This window comes from Canis lupus, chromosome 37 (genome assembly GCF_003254725.2).
Source record: "Canis lupus dingo isolate Sandy chromosome 37, ASM325472v2, whole genome shotgun sequence".
In the NCBI taxonomy this organism is placed as follows: Eukaryota; Metazoa; Chordata; class Mammalia; order Carnivora; family Canidae; genus Canis; species Canis lupus.
In genome coordinates this window covers 11,600,432-11,623,764 of record NC_064279.1, presented here as the reverse complement: position 1 = coordinate 11,623,764, position 23,333 = coordinate 11,600,432, and the positions used below count along the sequence as shown (strand labels likewise).

At 39.6% G+C, this 23,333-nt stretch overlaps 1 protein-coding gene and 4 non-coding genes across 10 annotated transcripts in view; all 5 read right to left on the bottom strand.

Moving 5' to 3' along the window:
• NOP58 (NOP58 ribonucleoprotein) overlaps positions 1–23,063 on the bottom strand; it is a 31,826-nt gene extending 8,763 nt beyond the window's left edge. The window contains exons 1-10 of one of the 6 annotated variants that reach the window (XM_049106655.1): positions 14,141–14,223; positions 12,627–12,679; positions 12,304–12,484; positions 8,344–8,405; positions 7,268–7,389; positions 5,480–5,616; positions 3,618–3,682; positions 2,340–2,474; positions 1,398–1,543; positions 529–655 (exon numbers count right to left, since the gene is read on the bottom strand). In XM_049106655.1, the coding sequence (XP_048962612.1) occupies positions 529–655; positions 1,398–1,543; positions 2,340–2,474; positions 3,618–3,682; positions 5,480–5,616; positions 7,268–7,389; positions 8,344–8,398 (787 nt within the window). In that variant the 5' untranslated portion in view covers positions 8,399–8,405; positions 12,304–12,484; positions 12,627–12,679; positions 14,141–14,223. Of the gene's footprint in view, positions 1–528; positions 656–1,397; positions 1,544–2,339; positions 2,475–3,617; positions 3,683–5,479; positions 5,617–7,267; positions 7,390–8,343; positions 8,406–12,303; positions 12,485–12,626; positions 12,680–14,140; positions 14,224–22,787 lie in introns of those variants that run through there. The other 5 variants (XM_035710728.2, XM_035710727.2, XM_035710726.2 and 2 more) reach the window with 5 other exon arrangements.
• Positions 296–379, bottom strand: LOC112656836 (small nucleolar RNA SNORD11). The gene has a single exon (XR_003134699.1). It is a non-coding gene; the product is annotated as a small nucleolar RNA SNORD11 (small nucleolar RNA).
• On the bottom strand, positions 1,262–1,340 carry LOC112656837 (small nucleolar RNA SNORD11B). The gene has a single exon (XR_003134700.1). It is a non-coding gene; the product is annotated as a small nucleolar RNA SNORD11B (small nucleolar RNA).
• Positions 12,442–12,527, bottom strand: LOC112656833 (small nucleolar RNA SNORD70). The gene has a single exon (XR_003134696.1). It is a non-coding gene; the product is annotated as a small nucleolar RNA SNORD70 (small nucleolar RNA).
• Positions 13,312–13,400, bottom strand: LOC112656832 (small nucleolar RNA SNORD70). The gene has a single exon (XR_003134695.1). It is a non-coding gene; the product is annotated as a small nucleolar RNA SNORD70 (small nucleolar RNA).
• Positions 23,064–23,333: the final 270 nt, after the last annotated feature.

The following is a 23,333-nucleotide window of genomic DNA, read 5'->3' as shown; positions in this document are numbered from 1 at the left end:
CTGTTGTGAGAACTATTTAATCTGATGAGGGGTTTTTTCAAGGGGGAAGGGTGGAGGGAAAGACCATTTTAAGCAGGCTCCATGCCCAGAGCAGAGCCCAGTGATGGGCTCAATCTTACAACCATGAGATCATGACCTGAGTCAAAATTAAGAATCAGACGCTTAACCAACTAAGCCACCCAGGCACCCCTATTCTGGTAAGTTTCTAGTAGTGGAATCATTAACTGATTTCATTCTCCTGCATTCATCTGATTATTCTCATTAATGGTAAAAAACTTCTGACAACGGACCACAAGTGTCTCAGAAGAGGTAGTGACTAAAGATGCCTTCACTATCCAAAAGGAAATCAGGCATACACATTAGAATCATCATTGAACACTTGGTCCTTAGTTCTTAGCTATAACCAACTACTTCTGTTTATTACCTAAAATTTCTAATGAATATAATTTGAAGATGAAAAAGATAACCCTAAGTAGAAAACAATCTACTCTAAATATCCCTGTTTATAAGTTACATTAAAATCATCACCTGCATGAGCAATGAGCCGTGCTCCCACTAATTCCCCAACCATGACTGTAACATTCGGTGCAATGGCCATCATTCGATTTTGTAGATATTCATAGAGCTGAGTTCTATATTCTGAAATTTCAATTACCTAGTATAAGAAACAAAATGAACACATCATAAATTACTTATGTAAAAATCATTTAAAAACCACATGTCTTTACACACTGGAGCCCTAAACTATCATAGGTCAGCCATGTAATCCCGGAACAATGAACCATTCTTTATCTCAGTTTCCCGTTTTAATGGATTTTATGAGATAATAAATGTAAAACAACCCAATACACTGCCTAAAAATGCTAGTCAATATTACTGTTATTTTTTAAAAAACTCCAAGGCTAGACACTGGTCATCCTCTTTGTGATTCTTTTTTGTGCATATGATTTTAAAATATTTTGTTTTTAAGCATCTCTACACGAATTGTGGGCTAGAACTTACAACTCCAAGGTCAAGAGTGACATGCTCTACGGACTGAGCCAGCCCTCCTCTTTGTGATTCTTGTTTAGCTATCTCCAAATGAGGAAAAAAGAACACTCCAGGCTATAAACATAAAGGCTAGAAATAAGTAACTCAATCTTTATTTCTGTCTTAATGAATTTATAATTCATTATCCAGACAATGCTAACAATACAAATAAATTAGATGGTATTTTTCAACCTACTTCAGTATGTATTTCCCCCTTGAAATATATAAATCAAGATGGCATCAGATGAGGTAGTGACTGAACACCCTCATATTTATCAGGTGAGTAAGCTTAAAAATCATCATTGCCATCAGAAAATTATTACATAGCCAGTCCCACCAAAAGTAATTTCTCCATGTGTATAGTTTACCTGAGTGCAGAGATGCAGAATGTTGCAAATATCCTCTTCTGAAACCTCTGTTCCCATGGAGATCTCTGCAGCTGCTTTCACTTCCGCTTCAACTTCCTCTGGCAGTAATTCAGAAAGTTTGGCTGAGGCATAATTCTTCCTATCGCCTATGGAATGTTTGCAGAGGATGAGGGAGAATCACTCTTCAACAAATTATATAAAATCCAAATAGTCAAAAAAGAAAAAAAAAAAAAAGGTAGAGAGAAGCCAATGAAAAGGATGCCTAAACAAAACAAAAAGCTAACAAGTTTGACTTACTAATTTCCCTTATGTAAGGCCTGATTTTTAGAGATTAAAATCTCTCCCCACCATCTCTCTCCAAAAAAGATATAAAATAGAATTAAAAACAAAATACTTCATAAAATAGGACTAATGATAAGGCAATTTGTAGCTAAGATTTTACTAAAGCCTGTGCCACTAATTCTTGGGGTGGTAATACGGCAATGTAGTATGACCCTGGGAAGTCCTATATATTAACAATGCTTAAGTTGTTCTGCTAATATTACTGTACTACTGGCACAGGATACAACACTAACAGTACGGACAGCACTATTTTTAGTAGCATATTCCAGGTCCAGTTGCCTGTATTAATGGTAAACTTACTATGGGATACATTTCACCTTAAGAAGCCATTTTAAGAAAAACCAAATCAGAGAACCATGTTCTCTGTTGTACAGGCCATTGAAATCAAAGTCCAAGTTAACTGTTTCTAACAGACACTAATACAGCTACACACCCAAAATACATGTAAGTTGTAAGAAACTCTGAGAAGCTTAAGGAAAAAAATTACTAAAAAAAAGGAAAAAAAACAATTCCTATAACTCATGTTGTGGGATTAAAAAAATTGTTATTTTCAATGCTTTAAAAGATTAAGTTAAAAAAATAAAGAATTAAGTTACTCACCGACTTTCTGTAAACATTTGCAGTATGTCAGGTTATCTGAAATAATTTTTCCTAATTCAGGGAAATGCCAGCCATACCATTCTCTACACCGCATAATGTAGTTGTTTAGCTCTTTGTCTAAGTCATCTAACAAGGCTGCAGTAGATTAAAATGAAAAAAAAAAAAACAAAAAACCAAAAACTTAAAAGGGCTTTAAAAAAATCATAAAATATACATAAAATCTACCATTTTAACCATTTTCAATTGTAGGTTTCGGTGCAACAATCACCCACTACCCGTTTCCAGAACTCTTTCATTATCCCAAGGGAAAAGTCTGTAAGTACTAAACAATAACACCATATCCCCACCTTCCCCCCATCTCCTGGTAATATCTTTTACTTGTGGCCTTTATGAATTTGCCTGTTCTAGGTACCTCATAAGTAGAATCACTCAACAGTTGTCTTTTTTGCGTGGCTTATTTCTCAGCATGTTTTCAAAATTCATCCATTTTGTAACATGCATCAGAATTTCATTCCTTTTTAAGGTCTAAAGATAATAATTATTATGTGTATATACCCTATTTTGTTTATCGATTCATCCGTTTGTGGGTATGTGGATTATTTCTATCTTTTGGCTACTGCAAATAATGCTGCTACAAACACAGATGTGTATGTATTTGGTGTGTGTACCCGCTCAATTCTTTGGAGTATATACCCAGAAGTGCAATTGCCATTTAAAGGAATTTTTAAAATTGGAAACTGTTAGGAGTTGATTCACTTAATAATATGGAAGAATGACCTATTATAAAGCCAAGTTAAAAAAAAAAAGCAGAAGTACAACACAATAGATCCCATCTATTGATTTACTTCATGGAAAAAGACAAATCTGTTAACATCACCAATGTTAATTTATATTATCTCCAACTAGTCAAATTAGGAGTGGCTTCCCTTTTCTATTCTGCATTTTCCAGCTTATTTACTTCACCACTGAAAATTCTAGGGGCACCTGGTGGCTCAGTGGATTAAGCGTCTGCCTTCAGTTCAGGTCATGATCTCAGGTCCTGGGATCAAGCCTCATATCAGGCTCCCTGCTCAGTAGGGAGTCTGCATCTCCCTTTCCCTCAGCTCCTACCCCCATTCATGCCTCTCAAATAAATAAATAATATCGTAAAACGAACAAATAAAAAACCCACGAATCTCCTTTTCTTCCTCACTGATAAAATCGTAAAAGATATAGTTTTAGCAGCAAGAAAAAGTCATGATGAATGGACAGATCAGACCTTACATGTACTATACTTACAAATTGCCTGAACAATCATGGTGTCCACTTTATCAGCACTAAATTTCAATCTGTATCGGGACAAGCTGGATATAAGAGGGGAAAATAAGAAGTTATTGATAGCATCTATGAAACTAATTCACATCTTAAGATACTTTTTAAAACCCAAGTCCCTCTCCTTGGAGCTGTATTTTAATTTTCCCAATATAGGAAACCATTTGAACAAGAATATGCAAAATCAGGAAATACACATTTAAAAAGAAAATACACAGGTCCTGCTATACCCTATATGTCTGAAACATGAATTTGTCAAACAGGATAATGCTGTTTAGTACAAATCATTTGGTTCATATAGTATTTTTACAATGCTTTATATCAGCAGGTAAATAAAACAGAAAGCCATGAAGGAACAGTATTATACATAACTTTTTCTTAATCTTGGCACTGTTAACAATGTAGGCCTGATAATTCTTTGTTGTAGGGGCATAGGACCTATTCTGTGCATTGTGGATATTCAGCAATATTCCTGGCCTCTATCCATTACGTTAGTAGAGACATGACCCCACTTGTATCAATTAAAACTGTTTTTAGATGTTGCCAAATATCCTCTAAGGAATATTTAATTGTCAATGATTAAGGAACCACTACTGTTATACAATGTCAATCACAAACTTGGATCTTAACTCAGTTTAGCAGTTCCTGCACTCTTAAAAATGCTCGTTACAAAGTTACTCTTAACTTTCATGCATTTTGCTCATCTTTGTAACTCAGCAGCTTTAACCCTTTCACTGATTTATGTTATTTTTTGTACAAAAGTACAAGCCTCTGTTTATTCCTTTAATCTAAATTTAACCATCCTTTTTTTTTCTTCAAGATTTTACTTACTTATTCATGAAAGACACAGAGAGAGAGTCAGAGACACAGGCAGAGGGAGGATAAACAGGCTCCATGCAGGAAGCCCACTATGAGACTTGGTCCCAGAAATCTGGGATCACACTCTGAGCCAAAGGCAGAGGCTCAACTGCTGAGCCACCCAGGCGTCCCTTAATGTATCCTTTTTAACTGTATTAATAATATAAAGGGCTATTTTTGATAGTGCTCTGGTATAAAGTTACATAGGTTCTGAGTAGTCTACTTTTAATCTTTCTCAATGAAAAACCCTGTTATTTTAGTGCAATTTCATAGAATGCCAAGCTTTTCAGAACACATTATAGTACAGAGAAATGCCTATTCTTTGGTTAAACATGATAAGTGAGTGAGCTTCTCTTTGCATTATAAAGAGTCAGTAAAGGGGATCCCTGGGTGGCTCAGTGGTTTAATGCCCGCCTTTGGCCCAGGGCGCGATCCTGAAGTCCCTGGATGAAGGCTCCAGCCTGCTTCTTCTTCTTGTGTCTCTGCCTCTCTTTCTCTCTATGTCTATCACGAATAAATAAATAAACAAACAAACAAATAAATAAATAAATAAATAAATAAATCTTAAAAAAATAAAAATAAAGAGTCAGTAAAAATCAAAGTAAAACAAACATTATAGATACAGAGGGAGACAACAGCAGATGAAAAAATTGGGGGAGATGAAAAGATGGAAGGACAGCAAATGATTCAGCAGAGATCAGAGGTGGGGAAAAAGGCCCAAGAATTGTGGGACTCAACAAAAAATAGAGAATGCCTATGATGGGGACTGCCTGGATTCCAATCCAGGCTTTATCACTTAGCAGGTGAATGGACTTTGCGCATCATATTCATTATAAAATGAGGATATTACTACTTTCCTCATAAGATTATTATAAGAATTAAATTAGTAATTGTAGTATGCTTAAAGTACAGTGCAATACAACTGCTTATTAAACAGCAATAAACTGACTTTATTTTCCAGTAAATCTCACCTGTGTGCCAATCCAAGACACATAGCTGCCATTTCACGTGGTTCTACCCCAGGGATTAATCCGTCCATCTGGGAACGGATTCCTCTCATAAGTTCATTAACAACAGGACTATGGATACAACTGAGATTCAGCTTTTCCTATGAGAACAAGAATATCTGTATTAATGAAATAAAATTTTCCTAAAACCATTATTTTTTTAAAAATTTTATTTATTTATTCATGAGAGACACAGAGAGAATGCTGAGACACAGGCAGAGGGAGAAGCAGACTCCCTGCAGGGGCCTGATGTGGGACTTGATCACAGAACCCAGGGATCATGCCCTGAGCCAAAGGCAGATGATGCTCAACCGCTGAGACACCCAGGTGGCCCTCCTAAAACCATTTACATATTAAAATAGCAGATTTAAGTATTTCTCATTTTAAAAAATTGTATTTCCCATTATTTCACATTTTTCTAATGTTTGTAGGAATACTAAATGCAGATTCTTTTTGATAAACACAGAACAGTACTGTAAATGTACCTTCTCTTATGATTTTTCCTTTTTAAATAGGCTCCATGACTGCGTAAAACCCAACATGGGGCTTGAACTCATGACCCTGAGAGCAAGATCTGAGTAAATATCAAGAGTCAGATGCTTAAGTGACTGGGCCACCCAGGTGTCTGATTTCCTTTCTCTTTTTTTAAAAAAGACTTATTTTGAAGTAACCTCTATACTCAATGTGGGGCTCAAACTCACAACCCCTGAGATCAAGAGTCACACATTCCACCTACTGAGCCAGCTAGGCACTCCTGATTTTCCTAGTAACATTCTTTTCTCTAACTTATTTTAAGTTAGAGATGTAGTAAGTTAAGATTGTAATATCTAATAGACATACAAATACGGGTTAACTATTTGTTATGGTAAGACTTCTGGTCAATAGTAGGCTTTCAGTAAAGTTTTTGAGGAATCAAAAAGTTATACACAGAATTTTTTTTTTTAAAGAAACCATTTTTTTAAAAAGACTTTATTTATTCATAGAGACAGAGAGACAGAGAGAGAGAGAGAGAGAGAGAGAGAGGCAGAGACACAGGCAGAGGGAGAAGCAAGCACCATGCAGAGAGCCTGATGTGGGACTCGATCCAGGGTCTCCAGGATCGAGTCCAGGCTGCAGGCAGCACCAAACCGCTGCGCCACAGGGGCTGCCCTACACAGAATTTTTTTTAAATGATTTCATTTATTTATTTGAAAGAGTGTGTGGGGCAGGAGAAGCAGGGTGAGGGACAAGCAGACTCCTGACGGAGCCTGACACAGGGTTCAATCTCACAACAGAAGCTGAAACCAAGGGATACCTGGGTGGCTCAGCGGTTGAGTGTCTGCCTTTAGCCCAGGGCATGATCCTGAAGACCTGGGATTGAGTCCCACATTGGGCTCCCTGCATGGAGCCTGCTTCTCCCTCTGCCTGTGTCTCTGCCTCTCTCTTTCTGTCTCTCATGAATAAATAAAGGAAAAAAAAATCATCAGGTCTTTAATTCTGTTGCTAGAAAAAGAAATGTGACTAAACAAAAACATAGCAGGATATACATACTGTTAACATAACTCTGGTGACAAGGTTAAAACGAATTTTTACCACTTTTGGGGACATTAATATTTTCTACAATGAACAGGTATTATTTGTATGTTCTTAGCCCTGATAATCATATTGGAAATCAATTACTCTGTAGCCTAGGGAAAAATATACAAAGGCTAGGCTTTGTAGTCACCAATGCTATATGGTGAGTTCTGATTGGCAGGCATGAAAAATATTTACCTTTATGACCCCTCCTAGTTTAGCATCAGCTACAGCCAGGGGCTCATGGGCTTCTTTTACTATTTTCTTCAGAACTTTCTTCAGCTGTTTATTGATTTTGCCTTCCATCAGAGCTGTAAATGCTTTTTAGAAAAGGGAAAACAAAAAAGAGTTAACTCTCAGGTTTTTAATTTTAAGAACTTCATGTCATTTAAGCTTAAAAAATAAAGCAAAATAAACACTTCCTTCCAAAAAGTCTGAATTTAACATTACTTCTAAAATTAAATGATAAATGTAAAAAACACTGAAAGAGTTACACATTTCACAATCTCATCTGATCTTCCCACCCTCACTTCAGCTCTAGAACTAGGTGTTAAAGCTGATACAGCATTCCTTTTGTTTTATAAAATAAAATTTACTCTTGAACCCAGAGAGAACTAGAACCATAAAATGTTAGAAACAGTCTATTTTAGAGTGACAAACAGATCCAGTCTCCAATGTCACTGTAGACCGACTGGCCTGATGTTCTGTGAAATAACCTAAAATCCTGTCAACACTGGAAAAAAGCAGTGTATTCACTTGGGAGGGTTGTGGAGGCCTTGGCTAATTCCAAATCCAGGTATGTTATCAGGCCTCTGCTTGTAAACCTTCAGTGATGGATAACTCACTCCCAAAGAGGCAGCCTATTCAATTTGAGATTGCTTTTCTTTTTTGGCAGATTCTAAATCTCATGCTTTATAACTCTCACCCTTCCTAGGCCTAGACTTAGGATCTTCTGGACCCACATGGACTAATACCTCATCCGATATCTGTCAGGGTTTTGGCTAAATTTAAAGTATGCCTGCCAGGGATGCCAGGGTGGTACAGTGATTTGAGTGTCTGCCTTTGGTTCAGGTCATGATACCGGAGTCCTGGGATCGAATCCTGAATCAGGTTGCCCACAGGGAGCCTGCTTCTCCCTGTGCCTATGTCTTTGCCTCTCTCAACCTCTGATAAAGAAAATTAAAAAAAAAAAAAAAAAAAAAAGTACGCCTGCCAGGAAGGGAGTTGGCCACAATTTCTAAGGCCAGACAATTTATGCTTAATCAGCCAGGTACCTTCTCTTTCCTCCTGACCACATCTCAATCCATTTGAGTTACAAATCCATTTCATCCGTTATCTGGGAAGATGAAAGGTAATGACAAAAATCATATGGCTACCACAAGCTCTTACACCACACTCTAAGAAGCTGAGACTCAAGCTATTTTGTTAGGTTATAACCTTTTACACACTGTATAACACTGACTCCGCACAATCTACCTTTCAAGTAGAGTTATATATTCTTTCAAGTTTTTAATCTTTGGTGATTAAAATTTTTATTCAACTTCTAGCTTCTAGTTCTTAGTCTTCCATATCATCTATTTTAACCTAGTGTTTTCCTTTTTTTAAAAAAAATTTGGGATACCTGGGTAACTTAGCGGTTGAACCTCTGCCTTGGGCTCAAGGCTTGATCCTGTAGTACTGGGACTGAGTCCCACATCGGGCTCCCTGCATGGAGCCTGCTTCTCCCTCTGCCTATGTCTCTGCCTCTCTATGTCTCTCATGAATAAATAAATAAAATCTTAAAAAAAAAAAATTCTTGTGGGGTGCCTGGGTGGCTCCACTGAGTATCTGCTTTCTGCTCAGGTCATGATCTCAGGGTCCTAGAATCAAGACTCCCTCTCCCTCTGTCCTTCCCCACACTCAAGCTCCTATGCGTTCTCTCATTCTCTCTCAAGTAAATAAAAATGTTAAAAAAAAAATAAAAGTGGGGGGGGGGGAACCTGGGTAGCTCAGTGGTTGAGCATCTGCCTTTGGCTCAGGGTGTGATCCTGGGGTCCCGGGATCGAGTCCTACATCAGGTTCCCAGCAGGGAGCCTACTTATCCCTCTGCCTAGGTCTCTTTCTCTGTCTCTCGTGAATAAACAAAGCAAAACAAAACACGAAGATTTCTTGTAAGCAAAAACTTCTACTTATTTTAGATTTAACATTTACCTTCCCTTTATTATTAAAAACCTGTTCATTACTCTTTATAATAGGAATTTTTAAAAGATGACAGAAATGGTGACAAGGTTAAGGGGGAAAACTGAATCTTTTCTCTACTTCACCAGCCACTTTTCAGCATCCCCTAATAATCTTCCCACTTCATTCAAATGTAGGCTGCTACCAAACTGTTCTGTAGTGTTTGGAAGATTTGCAATTTGAAAATTAGAATGTAAAAATAAAGCTTTCCATAGAAATGGTATATATGAACTTCTAGGACCAATATAAATTCTTTTCTAAAAAATATTTATTTATTTTGGAGAAAGAGGGAGAACATGTGCCTGTCGGGGTGGGGGCAGGAGAGGGAGAGGAAGAGTCTTTTTTTTTTGAATGAGGAAGAGTCTTAAGCAAATTCGACGCCAGGCTCAATCTCCTGACCTAAGCCAAAACCAAGAGATGGGTACTTAACCAACTAACTATGCCACCCAAGTGCCTTTAAATTCTTTTTTAAAAAAATTCAACTTGGGATGCCTGTGTGGTTCAGCAGTTTAGCGCCGCCTTCAGCCCAGAGCCTGGTCCTAGAAACCCGGGATTGAGTCCCATGTTGGGCCCCCTGCATGGAGCCTGCTTCTCCCTCTGCCTGAGTCTCTACCTCTGTGTCTCTCATAAATAAATAAATAAACAACAAATAAATAAATAAAATTCTCGCCTAGTCTGGCATTTTGCCCATTTACCTAACCTTATTTTAAGGAATACCAAGAGCTCAGGAGGAAAAGGAGATATACCCCTCAACCCTCAGTTTTCCTATCAATAGTGATTAAAACATCTACTCCGAAGGATTGTTTCAAGCATTTAAAAACAATTTTGAAATGATGAGCACAAATCTGACAACCACTACACAATAAACATATTAGCTGTTAACAGTAAAAACCGGCTTTATTTTAGGTAAAAGTTAGATCTATCCATTTAATAATAAAGACTGGTCAAAAATATCTCAAAGAAAGATTAAAGAGGTAATAAATATGCAAAAAGGAATTCAAAGAAGCCACTTGGGATGAGGGCTGCTGCACATTACAACTCCAGCAGGAGCAGTTCAAATCACAGCCTATGTGAATAATGTCCTGCAGTTGGAGAGCAGCAAACACAATCTCACTTGGGGTCTTAACAAAACTACCCATATAATTTTAAAACTGTGATGAACCATCTTTTCAAAAATTCTCCAGGCAGGAGTGCCTGGCTGGCTCAGTTGAAGAGCATGTGACTTTTTTTTTTTTAAGATTTTATTTATTCATTCATGACAGACAGTGAGAGAGAGAGAGGCAGAGACACAGGCAGAGAGAGAAGCAGGCTCCATGCAGGGAGCCCAATGTGGGACTCAATCCCGGGACTCCAGGATCATGCCCTGGGCCGAAGGCAGGCGCTCAACTGCTGCTGAGCCACCCAGGGATCCCAGCATGTGACTCTTTATCTTGGGGCCGGGAGTTTAAGCCCCAAGTTGGATGTAGAGAGTACTTAAACAAAAACAGGGGGGTCCCTGGGTGGCTCAGCAGTTGACTGACTGCCTCCAGTGCAGGGTGTGATCCTGGAGACCCGGGATCCCACTTCGGACTCCCTGCGTGGAGCCTGCTTCTCCCTCTGCCTGTGTCTCTGCCTCTCTGTGTCTCTCATGAATAAATAAATAAAAATATTAAAAAAAAAATCCAGGCAAAAATTATATTTGTGCTTTAGTGGCCTAATGAGGCTTTAATTACTGACTTACTGATGAAACAGTCCTAGAACTATTTTTAAAAATTAAAAAATTTGGAGCACCTGAGTAGCTCAGTCAGTTAAGCATCTGCCTTTAACTTGGGTCATGATCCTGAGGATCCTCGGATGAGCCCTGCATTGGGCTCCCTCCTCGGTGGGAGTCTGCTTTTCTCTCTCCCTCTGACCCTCCCCTCACTCATATGCTCCCTGTCTCAAATAAATAAATGAAATAAAATTTAAAAATTGACCCCATTTTTAGGTATTCCTCCAGCTACCCTTCTGCCAGTGTTAGGGTAGCTCATTAATATTCGAGCATGTTGGGACACCTGGGTGGCTCAGGTGAGCATCTGCCTTCTGCTCAGGGCATGATCCCGGAGTCCTAGGATCAAATCCCAATGGTTGCCTGCAAGGAGTCTGCTTTTCCCTCTGCCTATCTCTGCTTCTCTGTGTCTCCCATGAATAAAATCTTAAAATATATATACACACACATATATATATTCTAGCATGTTTAGATAGATTCCTAATTTAGTAAGAGAATTATACCACTCTCTTGGGGCTGATGAACAAAATTATTTGTGTCTGTGAAATTCTTGCCTAATTATATGCCATATTTTTCCTTATGGTCCTACAATTTCAAATTATACCACCAAGCAGTTAGCTGATTTGATATACGGAACTTAAATGATTGAAAAATCTATGAGCTGAATTTATCTAGTATTCCTGTTTTCCCTAACATTAAAAAAATATCTTGAGGGCAGCCCTGGTGGCCCAGCGGTTTAGCGCCACCTTCAGTCCAGGGTGTGATCCTGGAGACCCGGGATTAAGTCCCACATCGGGATCGGGATCAAGTCCCACATTGGGCTCCCTGCACAGAGACTGCTCCTCCCTATGCCCCCCCCGCCCCCCCCCCCGTCTCTGTCATGAATGAATAAATAAAATCTTAAAAAAAAAAAAAATCTTGAGACCAACTGCCTACTAAAGCCAAGCCTAGTTAATAAGCCCTATTGCTTTGTCTGTTCTCCCATCATGAGGACTAGCTGAAGGATAGGGGTCATCCATTCTTCATGCCCCCTTCATACTTAACTCAAGCCTCTGTAGTTTCTGCATTAAAAACAAAAAAATCAAACAAAAAACCCCACACATACAAAAATCTATTAGTTTCCTAAAACTTTTAATATTGTGGTCTTTTGTACTAAAAACGTATACCCATGGAGAGCTGCTTTATTATTATTTCAGTTGTGAATCCTGGCTATTCTCAATTTTACCCTTGGATTAAAATTATCAGAGAGCTGTGTACTTGACTACATTACCTTGGTCCCTTGTAGAACAGCTTTTACTGAATTGTGCTTCAGCATTATGCTGTTGGTTTCCACAGGGAGATCAATTTAACCACTTCTCACCTCTCATCACATGGGGGGGGAAACAAGCCCTATGGTAAAAAAAGCTAACTCAATGTTGTCTCAGTGGTAGCGACGAATTTGAGTTAGATCACTTAAATTCAATTCCAAAAGAATGCATCATTGACAACATTGAATAAGGTTAACTCAGGCAACTGAAGCAAATAATCTTTTGATATGAATAATAAATTGAAAAGATTAAGCACAAAACCAAAACAGCTAGTCTTTCACTTTACCTGCTAATGCTTCTGCTGTATCCTGAAATTTCTCAAAATGTTTTAGCTTTACTCTAGAAGGAAAAAAAGAAAAGTTATGAGGGCATATTGATTGTGCAAAAGCCATATTATTTAGGAAACAGGTTTGGATTGTTTCCAAAGCACACACCAATAAAATAAAGCTTCCCATCACTGGGTATCAGGGTGCCAAATTAGATAAATTATTCTTAAAACAACCAGTTTCTCTAAATGTTATGGCTTCAACATAACCTCTTGCTGTTTAAAGCTGGACACAGATCCTTTTACTATACAGAATAGAAGAGACCCTAGAAAAGGTATTAAGAGTCCCTCTTGAGTCAGGAATCTCACAACAAGGATTTGTCCATCTAGTACAAATGCTATTAAGAAATGGCTTAAAATCAGGATGCCTGGTGGCTCAGCGGTTGAGCATCTGTCTTCGGCCAAGGGTGTGATCCTGGGGGTCTGGGATCAAGTCCCACATCGGGCTCCCTGTGAGAAGCCTGCTTCTCCCTCTGCCTGTGTCTCTGCCTCTCTCTGTGTATCTCTCATGAATAAATAAAATCTTAAAAAAAAAAACCTTATCATCAAATCTAATTTGTTACCCTTATTTTATACCTCCTCCCCATTAAAGGTATGTGCAAAGCAACATTTTATATTGAAATAAATATATATGATTAATTCATAACTCATTGTTGTCTCAGTGGTAGTGACGAATATTTGAGTTAGATCATTTATATTCAGTTCCAACAAGAATACATCATTGACAACAATGAATCAGGGTAACTCAGCCAATTGAAGCATACAGCCCTTGATAAAGAAAAACCAGTCTTCTATTTTGTCTAAAGTAGTATTGTTTTAAGGCCAGTTTTCTTACTTGCCAGGGAATAAAACCCTGGTGGATCCCTTAAATACACACTTAAGGCAAAGATGGTAGGAAAAGCAGTAATTTCATCTTACTCTGCCTCACCTCCCACCCCCACCCTTCTGAAGTGGCATTTGCTCATCTCTCCCTAGGCTTCCATAAATGCACACATATATAAGAACGCTGCAAAAATGGGAGCACATTATACATATCATTCTGAAGCATGGTTTTCTCGGTATGCCACCGACCTCTCCCCAAGTCAGTAAGAGATCTATAGATATACTACAATTTATTCAACAATTCCACTACTTGGGGCCCCTGGCTGGCTTAGTGAGTAGAACACGTGACTCTTGATCTTAGGGGTCATGAGTTCAAGCCCTACATTGGGTATAGTCATTACTTAAAACAACAGGGGCGCCTGGATGGCCCACTACATTAAGCATCTGACCCCTGACTTCGGCTCACGACATGATCTCAAGAGCCCTGGGATCAGGCCCCATGTCAGACTGTTCACCATAGTCTGCTTGTCCTTCTCCCTCTGCTCCTCCCTCCATTTACTCTCTAAAATAAATAAAATCTTAAAAACACCACGACCAAAAACAAACACCAACTAAACATTAACTGCTAAATTTTTTGTTTCAAGGTGGCTTACATTTTATTTGCTTTCTCTGGAGTTTCAAATTCTTTCCACAAACTATCAACCTCTTGAAGTTTCTTCTCATTCAAAACCTGTAACAAATATTTAAATAATTTTATTTAAGTGGCATAGCTTAGGCATACATTTAACTACACACTTCAAGTACAATTGCATATGTAAAATGAGAGTGGTGGAAGCTGTTTTTGTCATTGAGATAACAAATCAGTTTTCTTACCATACAGTTTTGGTCAAATTAGTAGCTCAAGAAGTCCATTTAATAACTGGATGGATTTTTTTTTTAAAGATTTTATTTATTGGGCAGCCCTGGTGGCTCAGCAGTTTAGCGCTGCCTTCAGCCCAGGGCCTGATCCTGGAGATCCGGATCGAGTCCCACATCAGGCTCCCTGCATGGAGTCTGCTTCTCCCTCTGCCTATGTCTCTGCCTTTCCTCTCTCTCTCTCTCTCTGTCTCTCATGAATAAATAAAATAAAATCCTTAAAAAAAAAAAAAAAAGATTTTATTTTTTTTTTTATGAGAGAGAGAGAGAGAGAGAGGCAGAGATACAGGCAGAGAGAGAAGCAGGCTCCATGCAGGGAGCCCAATGTGGGACTCGATCCGGGGACTCCAGGGTCTCCAGGATCACGCCTTGAGCCAAAGGCAGAGGCAACGAGCCACTGGGGCGTCCCTGGATGGAATTAAGTTGAAGTCTTTGTTGAAAACTTCCTACTTTGAAGGAGATACTAACCCCTTCACAAAGCATATATTTATTAAACATCAAAAGACTTTATTTGCCTATTTTCGAGAATAAGGAATAAGTTTTATTTACTGATACAATTATCCTAAGGTGGATGTATTATGGATTCTAAAACCAAGATACCATCAATTTTAAGACATATCCTGTTAAAACTTATCATGCAAAGAAAAAAAGGGGGGGGCTCTTTAAATCCATGAAACAGGGGCAGCCCAGGTGGCTCAGCTGTTTAGCGCTGCCTTCAGCCCAGGGCGCGATGCTGGAGACCCGGGATCGAGTCCCACGTCGGGCTCCCTGCATGGAGCCTGCTTCTCCCTCTGCCTATGTCTCTGCTTCTCTCTGTGTGTCTCATGAATAAATAAATAAAATCTTAAAAAAAAAATCCATTAAACAGTCCACATTTAGGTAATATATATTCTTCAAGGCTTTTTGACAGTTTTAACATTTTATTTATGCATACTTTTAGGAATCACACTATACCATTTAGCATAACATGGACTCAATTCTAGGTCTTAACAACCTAGAATTGCATTGTATGAATATACCATCATTTTATGCCCTTATAGACGTTTAGGGTTTTTCTACTCTAAACATCTTTCCTTATTCTCCTTCAAAATCAGATGTGTATGTATATATGTTATATTTCTATAGGACATAACTTACTGGAAGTAGAGTTAATTGATCACATAGGAAATGCATTACTTTACACGAGACATGCTAACAATTTGCCTTCAAGAGAGCCTGTTAGTTTCACCTAAATAGTCAATAAAACTTATTTCCCTATACTTTCTTCAATACTCAGTGTAGTAGGTCAAGTGCCCAAGTATAACATAGGGTAGAATCAAGCCTAAAATGCATTTCCCTCATTTTTAACATCCTTGAACTTGAGATGCCTTACAATTGATGGGAAGTTTAATTAACGTGTAAAATAACAGTCTATTACATTTAGTGAAATAAAGTGCATACAAATATTATGTATGTCTTCTTATGGGGGGAAAGACCCAGCTGGTAATTTTAAAACTATACTAATAAACATTTCATCAAATCCGTATCATCACAATATTTACACAGTACAATTTATTGCCCAGTTACACTCAGATATGTATTTTTGTGGTAAAACATAATACAACACTGCAAATTGCACTTAATTTTTGTCAGACAAGTGTAGCAAGATGATTTTTAGGATTTTTTGTGTTTAAATTTAATCACACAGCTGAATTGATATATTTACAGAACTTGAAAACTTGGTCAAAATAAACTTAACTGAAAAACTTACAAACCAAAGTAAGAGCTGTAAATGATCCCAAAGCACAGTGTTTTATACTAAAAAACTATAAGCTGGGGACACCTGGGTGGCTCAGTGGTTGAGCATCTGCCTTTGGCTCAGGGCGTGATCCCAGGGTTTCAGGATCGAGTCCCACATCGGGCTCCTTGCAGGGAGCCTGCTTCTCCCTCTGCCTGTGTCTGTGTCTGTCTCTGTCTCTCCTCTCTCTGTGTTTCTCATGAACGAATGAATGAATGAATGAATTCTTAAAAAAAAAACGGGGCAGCCCGGGGTGGCTCAGTGGTTTAGTACTGCCTTCAGCCCAGGGCCTGATCCTGTGGACCCAGGATGGAGTCCCACGTCAGGCTCCCTGCATGGAGCCTGCTTCTCCCTCTGCCTGTGTCTCTGTGTCTCTCATGAATGAATATATAAATAAAATCTTTATAAACAACAACAACAACAAAAAACAACACTACAAGCTGAGGCACCTGGCTGGCTCAGTTGATAGGAGTATGAGACTCGATCTCGGGGCTGTAAATTCAAGCTCCATGTTGGGTGTGGAGTTTACTAAAAAAATCTTTACACACCTACAAAAAATTACAAGCCTCTAACAGTTTATTCTGCCTATTATAAGAACTTTAGGATTAGAAGATATTCCAATAAATCTCATAAATGCACTGAAACATTAATTCAGGTATTTTCTGATAAAGGAGGTTTATAAAATAGTCCTGACTTTTGGAAATAGTTTGTTCAGATAATGTGACTAGCCATACCCAAAGTTCAGGAACTATTGAGAGGATATGTATCAAACAGAGGACATGACTCATGAGTAAAATTTACATTTTTTCCTGGTAGAAAAGCAAGTATATTTGAAGATAACATTTGGGTTACAATCGGTATATTCAAGAAATATTATCAACATTTTTAAAGTAACAAAGGAAATATGATGAAAACATTCATGACCACTCAAAGGTACTCCAAAGACTGTTATGGCAAATAAAACCCTGCTATTCTATGTTCCCAATTGTGCTGTCACATATTGAAGAGAACATTACTAATTAAGATAGTCTGAATAAAATAAAATTAGAAATAACTTCTATATTTCCTTAAAAATACACCTTAAATTTTAGGCATTATTTTCACACAGAGAAATCTAAAAACATTTGTATGAAGTCCATCTCAAGTTTTACCATTTTAGATCAAGATGGAATTATTTCCACTTCCAAATAGAGAGGGTAGAGTTATTGCCATTAAAATCTTTACCAGGGGGATCCCTGGGTGGCGCAGAGGTTTAGCGCCTGCCTTTGGCCTAGGGCGCGATCCTGGGGACCCGGGATCAAATCCCACGTCCGGCTCCTGGTGCGTGGAGCCTGCTTCTCCCTCTGCCTATGTCTCTGCCTCTCTCTCTCTCTTTCTGTGTGTGACTATCATAAATAAATAAAAATTAAAAAAAATAAAATAAAATCTTTACCAGGGATCCCTGGGTGGCACAGTTTAGCACCTGCCTTTGGCCCAGGGCGCCATCCTGGAGACCCGGGATCGAATCCCACATCGGGCTCCCGGTGCATGGAGCCTGCTTCTCCCTCTGCCTGTGTCTCTGCCTCTCTCTGTGACTATCATTCATTCATTCATTCATTCATAAATAAATAAATAAATAAATAAATTTAAAAAGATAAAAATAAAATCTTTACCATTATGGTATGCTAGTTTCAAAGACTTTATTTATTTCTTCATGAGAGACACAGAGAGAGAGGCAGAGACACAGGCAGAGTGAGAGGCAGGCTCCTGCAGAGAGCTCAATGTGACACTCAATCCCAGGACTCCAGGACCACACCCTGGACCGAAGGCAGCCGCTCAACTGCTGAGCCACCTGGCGTCCTTTAAATCTCTTTTAAAATGAAAGATTTTGGGATTCCTGGGTGGCGCAGCGGTTTTAGCGCCTGCCTTTGGCCTAGGGCGCGATCCTGGAGACCCGGGATCAAACCCCACATCGGGCTCCCGGTGCATTGGAGCCTGCTTCTCCCTCTGCCCGTGTCTCTGCCTCTCTCTGTGTGTGTGTGACTATCATAAATAAATTTAAAAAATTAAAAAATAAATAAATAAAATGAAAGATTTTTGCAGCAAACTGTCAAGACCTTCGTAAAGCCAACCGTTTTACATCTGACCACATCAAAAAGGCAGCTGCCACCGTAGCTACCTCAACCGACCTCTGAACATAATAATCAACTAGTACCATGAGCTGACCCTGAACAGACCCAGGCCCAATTTCACCTGTGCAACTGAAGACTGCATTAATTTTCTATCACCTTTGTTCTTGTTCTATCTCGTTTGTTGTGTTAAAGGGTCTTGTGCTTAGCTCTCTGTGATGTGTAAGAAGCAAAGTTAAACAGGTAGTGAAATGTCAGTTTGGAATCCTGCGTTACAATTATATTAACCTTGCTTTGAAACAGAATAAAGCTGACATTGTGGGGGGATAAAAGCTGACATTGTGGAAAGACACAAGTTGTGTGTGCACCTTCTTAGCATGCTCACGACACCTACTTATTATGCAGAATTTGCTTCAAAACAATGTGGGAAGGGGAGTGGGAGAGAGATGGCCCACAATATGGGCCTGCTGAAGTTGAATGATGGTGTACATGGAGGTTCTTTATAATCTTCCACTTGTCTTTGAAATTTTTTACATTAAAGAGTAAAACACTAACATAAATGCATCCCACGACATGCCTGATAGTCCTAGAATATTCTCCTTTATTCCAGACAGGCATGAAATTTATAAACAAGAAAGTGCACACTACATCAAAAGTGACTGTCCTGGGGAAGTTGGGTGGCTCAGTGGTTGAGCATCTGCCTTCAGCTCAGGTTGTTATCCCGGACTCGGGGATTGAGTGGCGCCTCAGGCTCGGGGGGTGGGGGTGGGGGTGGGGGTGGGGGGCTGCCTTCTCCCTCTGCCTCTCTGTCTCTCATGAGTAAATAAAATCTTTAAAAAACAAAGACAGAAGTGACTGTCCCTAATTTTCACTTGGTTACTTTGAGATTCTCTGTTTTATTTAAGCATTCCACGCTACCTTTTTTTAGTTTTACTCCACAAACAAAATGGGTAAATACTGTTTCATGAAACTTGTGAGTTGTTTACAGGATGATTTTCAATAGTTTCAAATGTGAATTATTTTTTTTAAATATTTTTTTTTTAATACCATTTTTTTTTTTTTTAATTTATTTATGATAGTCACACAGAGAGAGAGAGAGAGGCAGAGACACAGGCAGAGGGAGAAGCAGGCTCCATGCACCGGGAGCCCGACGTGGGTCTCGATCCCGGGTCTCCAGGATCACGCCCTGGGCCAAAGGCAGGCGCCAAACCGCTGCGCCACCCAGGGATCCCCTTTTTTAAATATTTTATTTATTTTATTTATTCATGAGAGACACGGAGAGAGAGGCAGAGACACAGGCAGAGGGAGTCCCTGATATGGGACTCGATCCAGGACCCTGGGATCACCCCCTAAACCAGAGCCACCCAGGTGTTCCTCAAATGTGAATTATTCCAAAAGGAACAAATTGATACACACAATGTAGGTTAGCTTCAAAAGCATGCCAAGTGAAAAAAGCCAGACACAAAAAAATGTATTACTCCATTTACATGAAATTTCTAGAAATGACAAAATAATACAGACAGTGGCTGCCTATATAACTGGGTCTGACTAACCTGCAAATAGCCAAAAGGTAACTTTTGAAGGTATTCTAAAACTGGATTGCAACTTGCACAGTTGTATAAATTTTACTAAAATGTATCAAACTGTATTTACAATAGGTGAGTTATACAGTATGTAAGATACCCAATAAATGAAGCTGGAAAAACATACTGCTCAGTAATCAATATAGAAACTCTGGTATACACAAAAAAATCTCTTCCTCCAGGCCCTAAGGAAATGAACACAACACTACACTGCGCAGCTGCACTACACACTGTAACTATTAAAATTTATTTTTTTTTTTTTCTATTAAAATTTAAATGAGGGATCCCTGGGTGGCGCAGCGGTTTGGCGCCTGCCTTTGGCCCAGGGCGCGATCCTGGAGACCCGGGATCGAATCCCACATCGGGCTCCCGGTGCATGGAGCCTGCTTCTCCCTCTGCCTGTGTCTCTGCGCCTCTCTCTCTCTCTCTCTCTCTCTCTCTCTGTGACTATCATAAATAAATAAAAATTAAAAAAAAAAATAAAATAAAATAAAATTTAAATGAATTAAAACTAAGAATTCGTTTCCAGAGCTTTACCAACCAAATTTCAAATGCTAAATAGTTGTACGTGGGTAGTGGCAATCATATTGGGTAGCACAGCTACAGAAGGCCTGGGATAAGTAATAAAAGACATGCCTTTAGTCTTACTATGTATGCCACATGACACAAGGCACACAGGTTGAGTTTTTACAATATTCTAAAAATGGAAATAGTTCCTTTAGTATTGTCTTTGGATTCATATATAACCTTGTTAACATTCAATAATTCTTTTACAGGGATCCCTGGGTGGCGCAGCGGTTTGGCGCCTGCCTTTGGCCCAGGGCGCGATCCTGGAGACCCGGGATCAAATCCCACGTCGGGCTCCCGGTGCATGGAGCCTGCTTCTCCCTCTGCCTATGTCTCTGCCTCTCTCTCTCTCTGTCTGTGTGACTATCATAAATAAATAAAAATTAAAAAAAAAATAAAGTGTACAACTTACTTTTTAGTATATTTTCACAATTGTGCAACCACTACCAATTCCAGAACATACTCTATGTCTACTTTACTAACAATAATGGCTATGAATTGAAATATTTGGAACTGAATCATTATTTCCATATATTTAGTCCTTTAGTTACTTCTCCATTATGCTACATAAACCATAAACCACAATTTAATAATGTGAACAGTAATTTGCAAATGAATAGCGTTAAAAAACCGACAGAATACCTGACTTATTTTTATGGAGAATACTCTTCATTAAAAGAAATCAGTAATTCATCAAGAGAAATGAATATTTTATGACCTAGGCCTAGAAACCAGACAACTGCTAAGCCAATTCCCTCCCACCATCAGAGGCAACCAGTGGACTGTGCAGTTGCGCCTCCCTCTTAGTGCAGAGCAGTATACCTAACATCTATTTACCTGAAATTCAACCATATACAGTAATTCAAAATATGATAGACCATGTTAGCTAAGAAAATTTGGGGGCATGTGCAAAATTCTACTTAACAATTTAGAAAAAGATGGGACACCTGGGTGGCTCAGAGGTTGAGCTGCTGCCTCCGGCTCAGGGTATGGTCCCGGAGATCCAGGATTGAGCCCCATATTGGGCTCCCTGCACGGAGCCTGCTTCTCCCTCTGCCTGTGTCTCTGCCTCTCATGAATAAATAAATAAAATCTTTGAAAGTAAAACAGACACACTCCGAAGATCTAAAGCCTTTTACAGTCCCTTAAAATTTCTACTACTCCCCAATTGCAGACAACCCCAATGAGAAAAAAATAAGCAAAACCAGCTTTTGGCTTTTATGACTTTATCACTTAATATTAACATTAACAAGTGCAAATGGAACTGTATTTTCAATGTCTGAAAAAAAATCTAAAAAAAAAAAGGTCAAAAGCTCCTCGAAATCAACACTTTGGAATGCTGATTCCAGATTTTCTGCACTCATAGCACATACATAACCGTACTATACACGTTACCCAGCATTTTTACCCTAATATCAGCACATATACGAAAATTCTGGGTTTTGTTCCTACATTTGTAGAGGTCAGAAGACTGCATGGCATGGATAGCATTCAGTTTACCTCAACTTTGGAACATCTCAAGAAAGTCCCATTGTTTAACCAGCTCCGTGCTGATAATCTTTAAATTTCAGATTTTCCCTATTAAGACAAATCTCAAACTGATGACCACAGGCATAGATTTCTCCCTTAGGTCTTAAACTTAAAATGAGGAGGGCACTTCCACATCTCACAGACGCTCCACGTTTCACAGCAACATTGGACCTTTTCAGTATCTGCTCCCCCAACCCCCGCCCGGAAAAAAACAAGACAAAACAAAACAAAACAAAACAAAAAAACACTCCCGTTTTTCTTCTCTTCTCCACCATCGCGTACCCACTTAATCCCAAACCCACAGTCTTCATCGGCCCAATGCCACCAGTTCTACCTTCTAAATTTCCCCTGGCATTTGCTTCTCGACATACTAACCTGAATCCAAGCACTTTCATCTTACCTAGATTAAGGCAAAAAACATACCTGGTTCCTTTCTGGCTTCTTGTAACATATATTCTCCACGCGGGAAAGCAACTTCATTAAAAGACTTTAGATCAGGTCGTTCCTCTCCTTAAAACCTTTCAATCGGTTCTTAAAACCACTCAGAATAAACCTCAAGTTCCTTACCTTTACCTGTGAAATCGGTAAGACCCCTGCCCTCCTCTCTCGCCGGCCGAATCCTCTCAACAGAACCTGGCGCGGCCACGTGTTCACCGGAACACGCGTCTCCCAGGCCCACAGCCTTCCCTGACTTTAGAGCAGGGGGACACAAACGGCTCCCGCAGGATCCCGAGCACTGTCGCCCTCCCCTTACGTCTCTCCCCGTCCTCGCCTGCCCAACACCAGCCTCGCCTCTCCAACGGTTCAATCTGCAACTTACCTTAAAGATGGCGTAGCCCACGGACGTCTCAAACAGCACCAGCATGGTGAGGCCGGGTCAGGGCACTGCGCGGCCCGCCGCGTGCTCTTACACCCGTGAAAAGAAACCAAACTTGCGGCCCCCAAAGGCCTGCAAGGCCGCAGCAGGCCAGGCACAAACGCGCGCGCCTGCTCGCAGAACCGGACCACGTTGCCTGACCGTTCCAACCGACTGTGTGTAGAAGGTTTCAACGCGCTTCTCCTTCTCCAAGGCTCCTGGGATCCGACGTCACTTCCGACAGGCAGCATGCCGTCGCTTCCGGTATGTTCCCGCCAACCGGGTGGGTGATGGGAGGGGGAGAGGGGAGGGGAAAAAAAAGAGCGAGAAAGAGAAAGAAAGTGTCGCGAGATTTCTTTGGACTAAAGCGAGATTTTAAGCGGTGAGCTGCGCTGAAACCCAATAGGGAAGAAGGTCGCTTTTTACTATTTTTGAAGTTCCTATAGGTGATATATTTTATCTTGAGAGAAATGCGGAGCCGTCTCCGTCCGTTTGCCCCAGGCGTCTGGA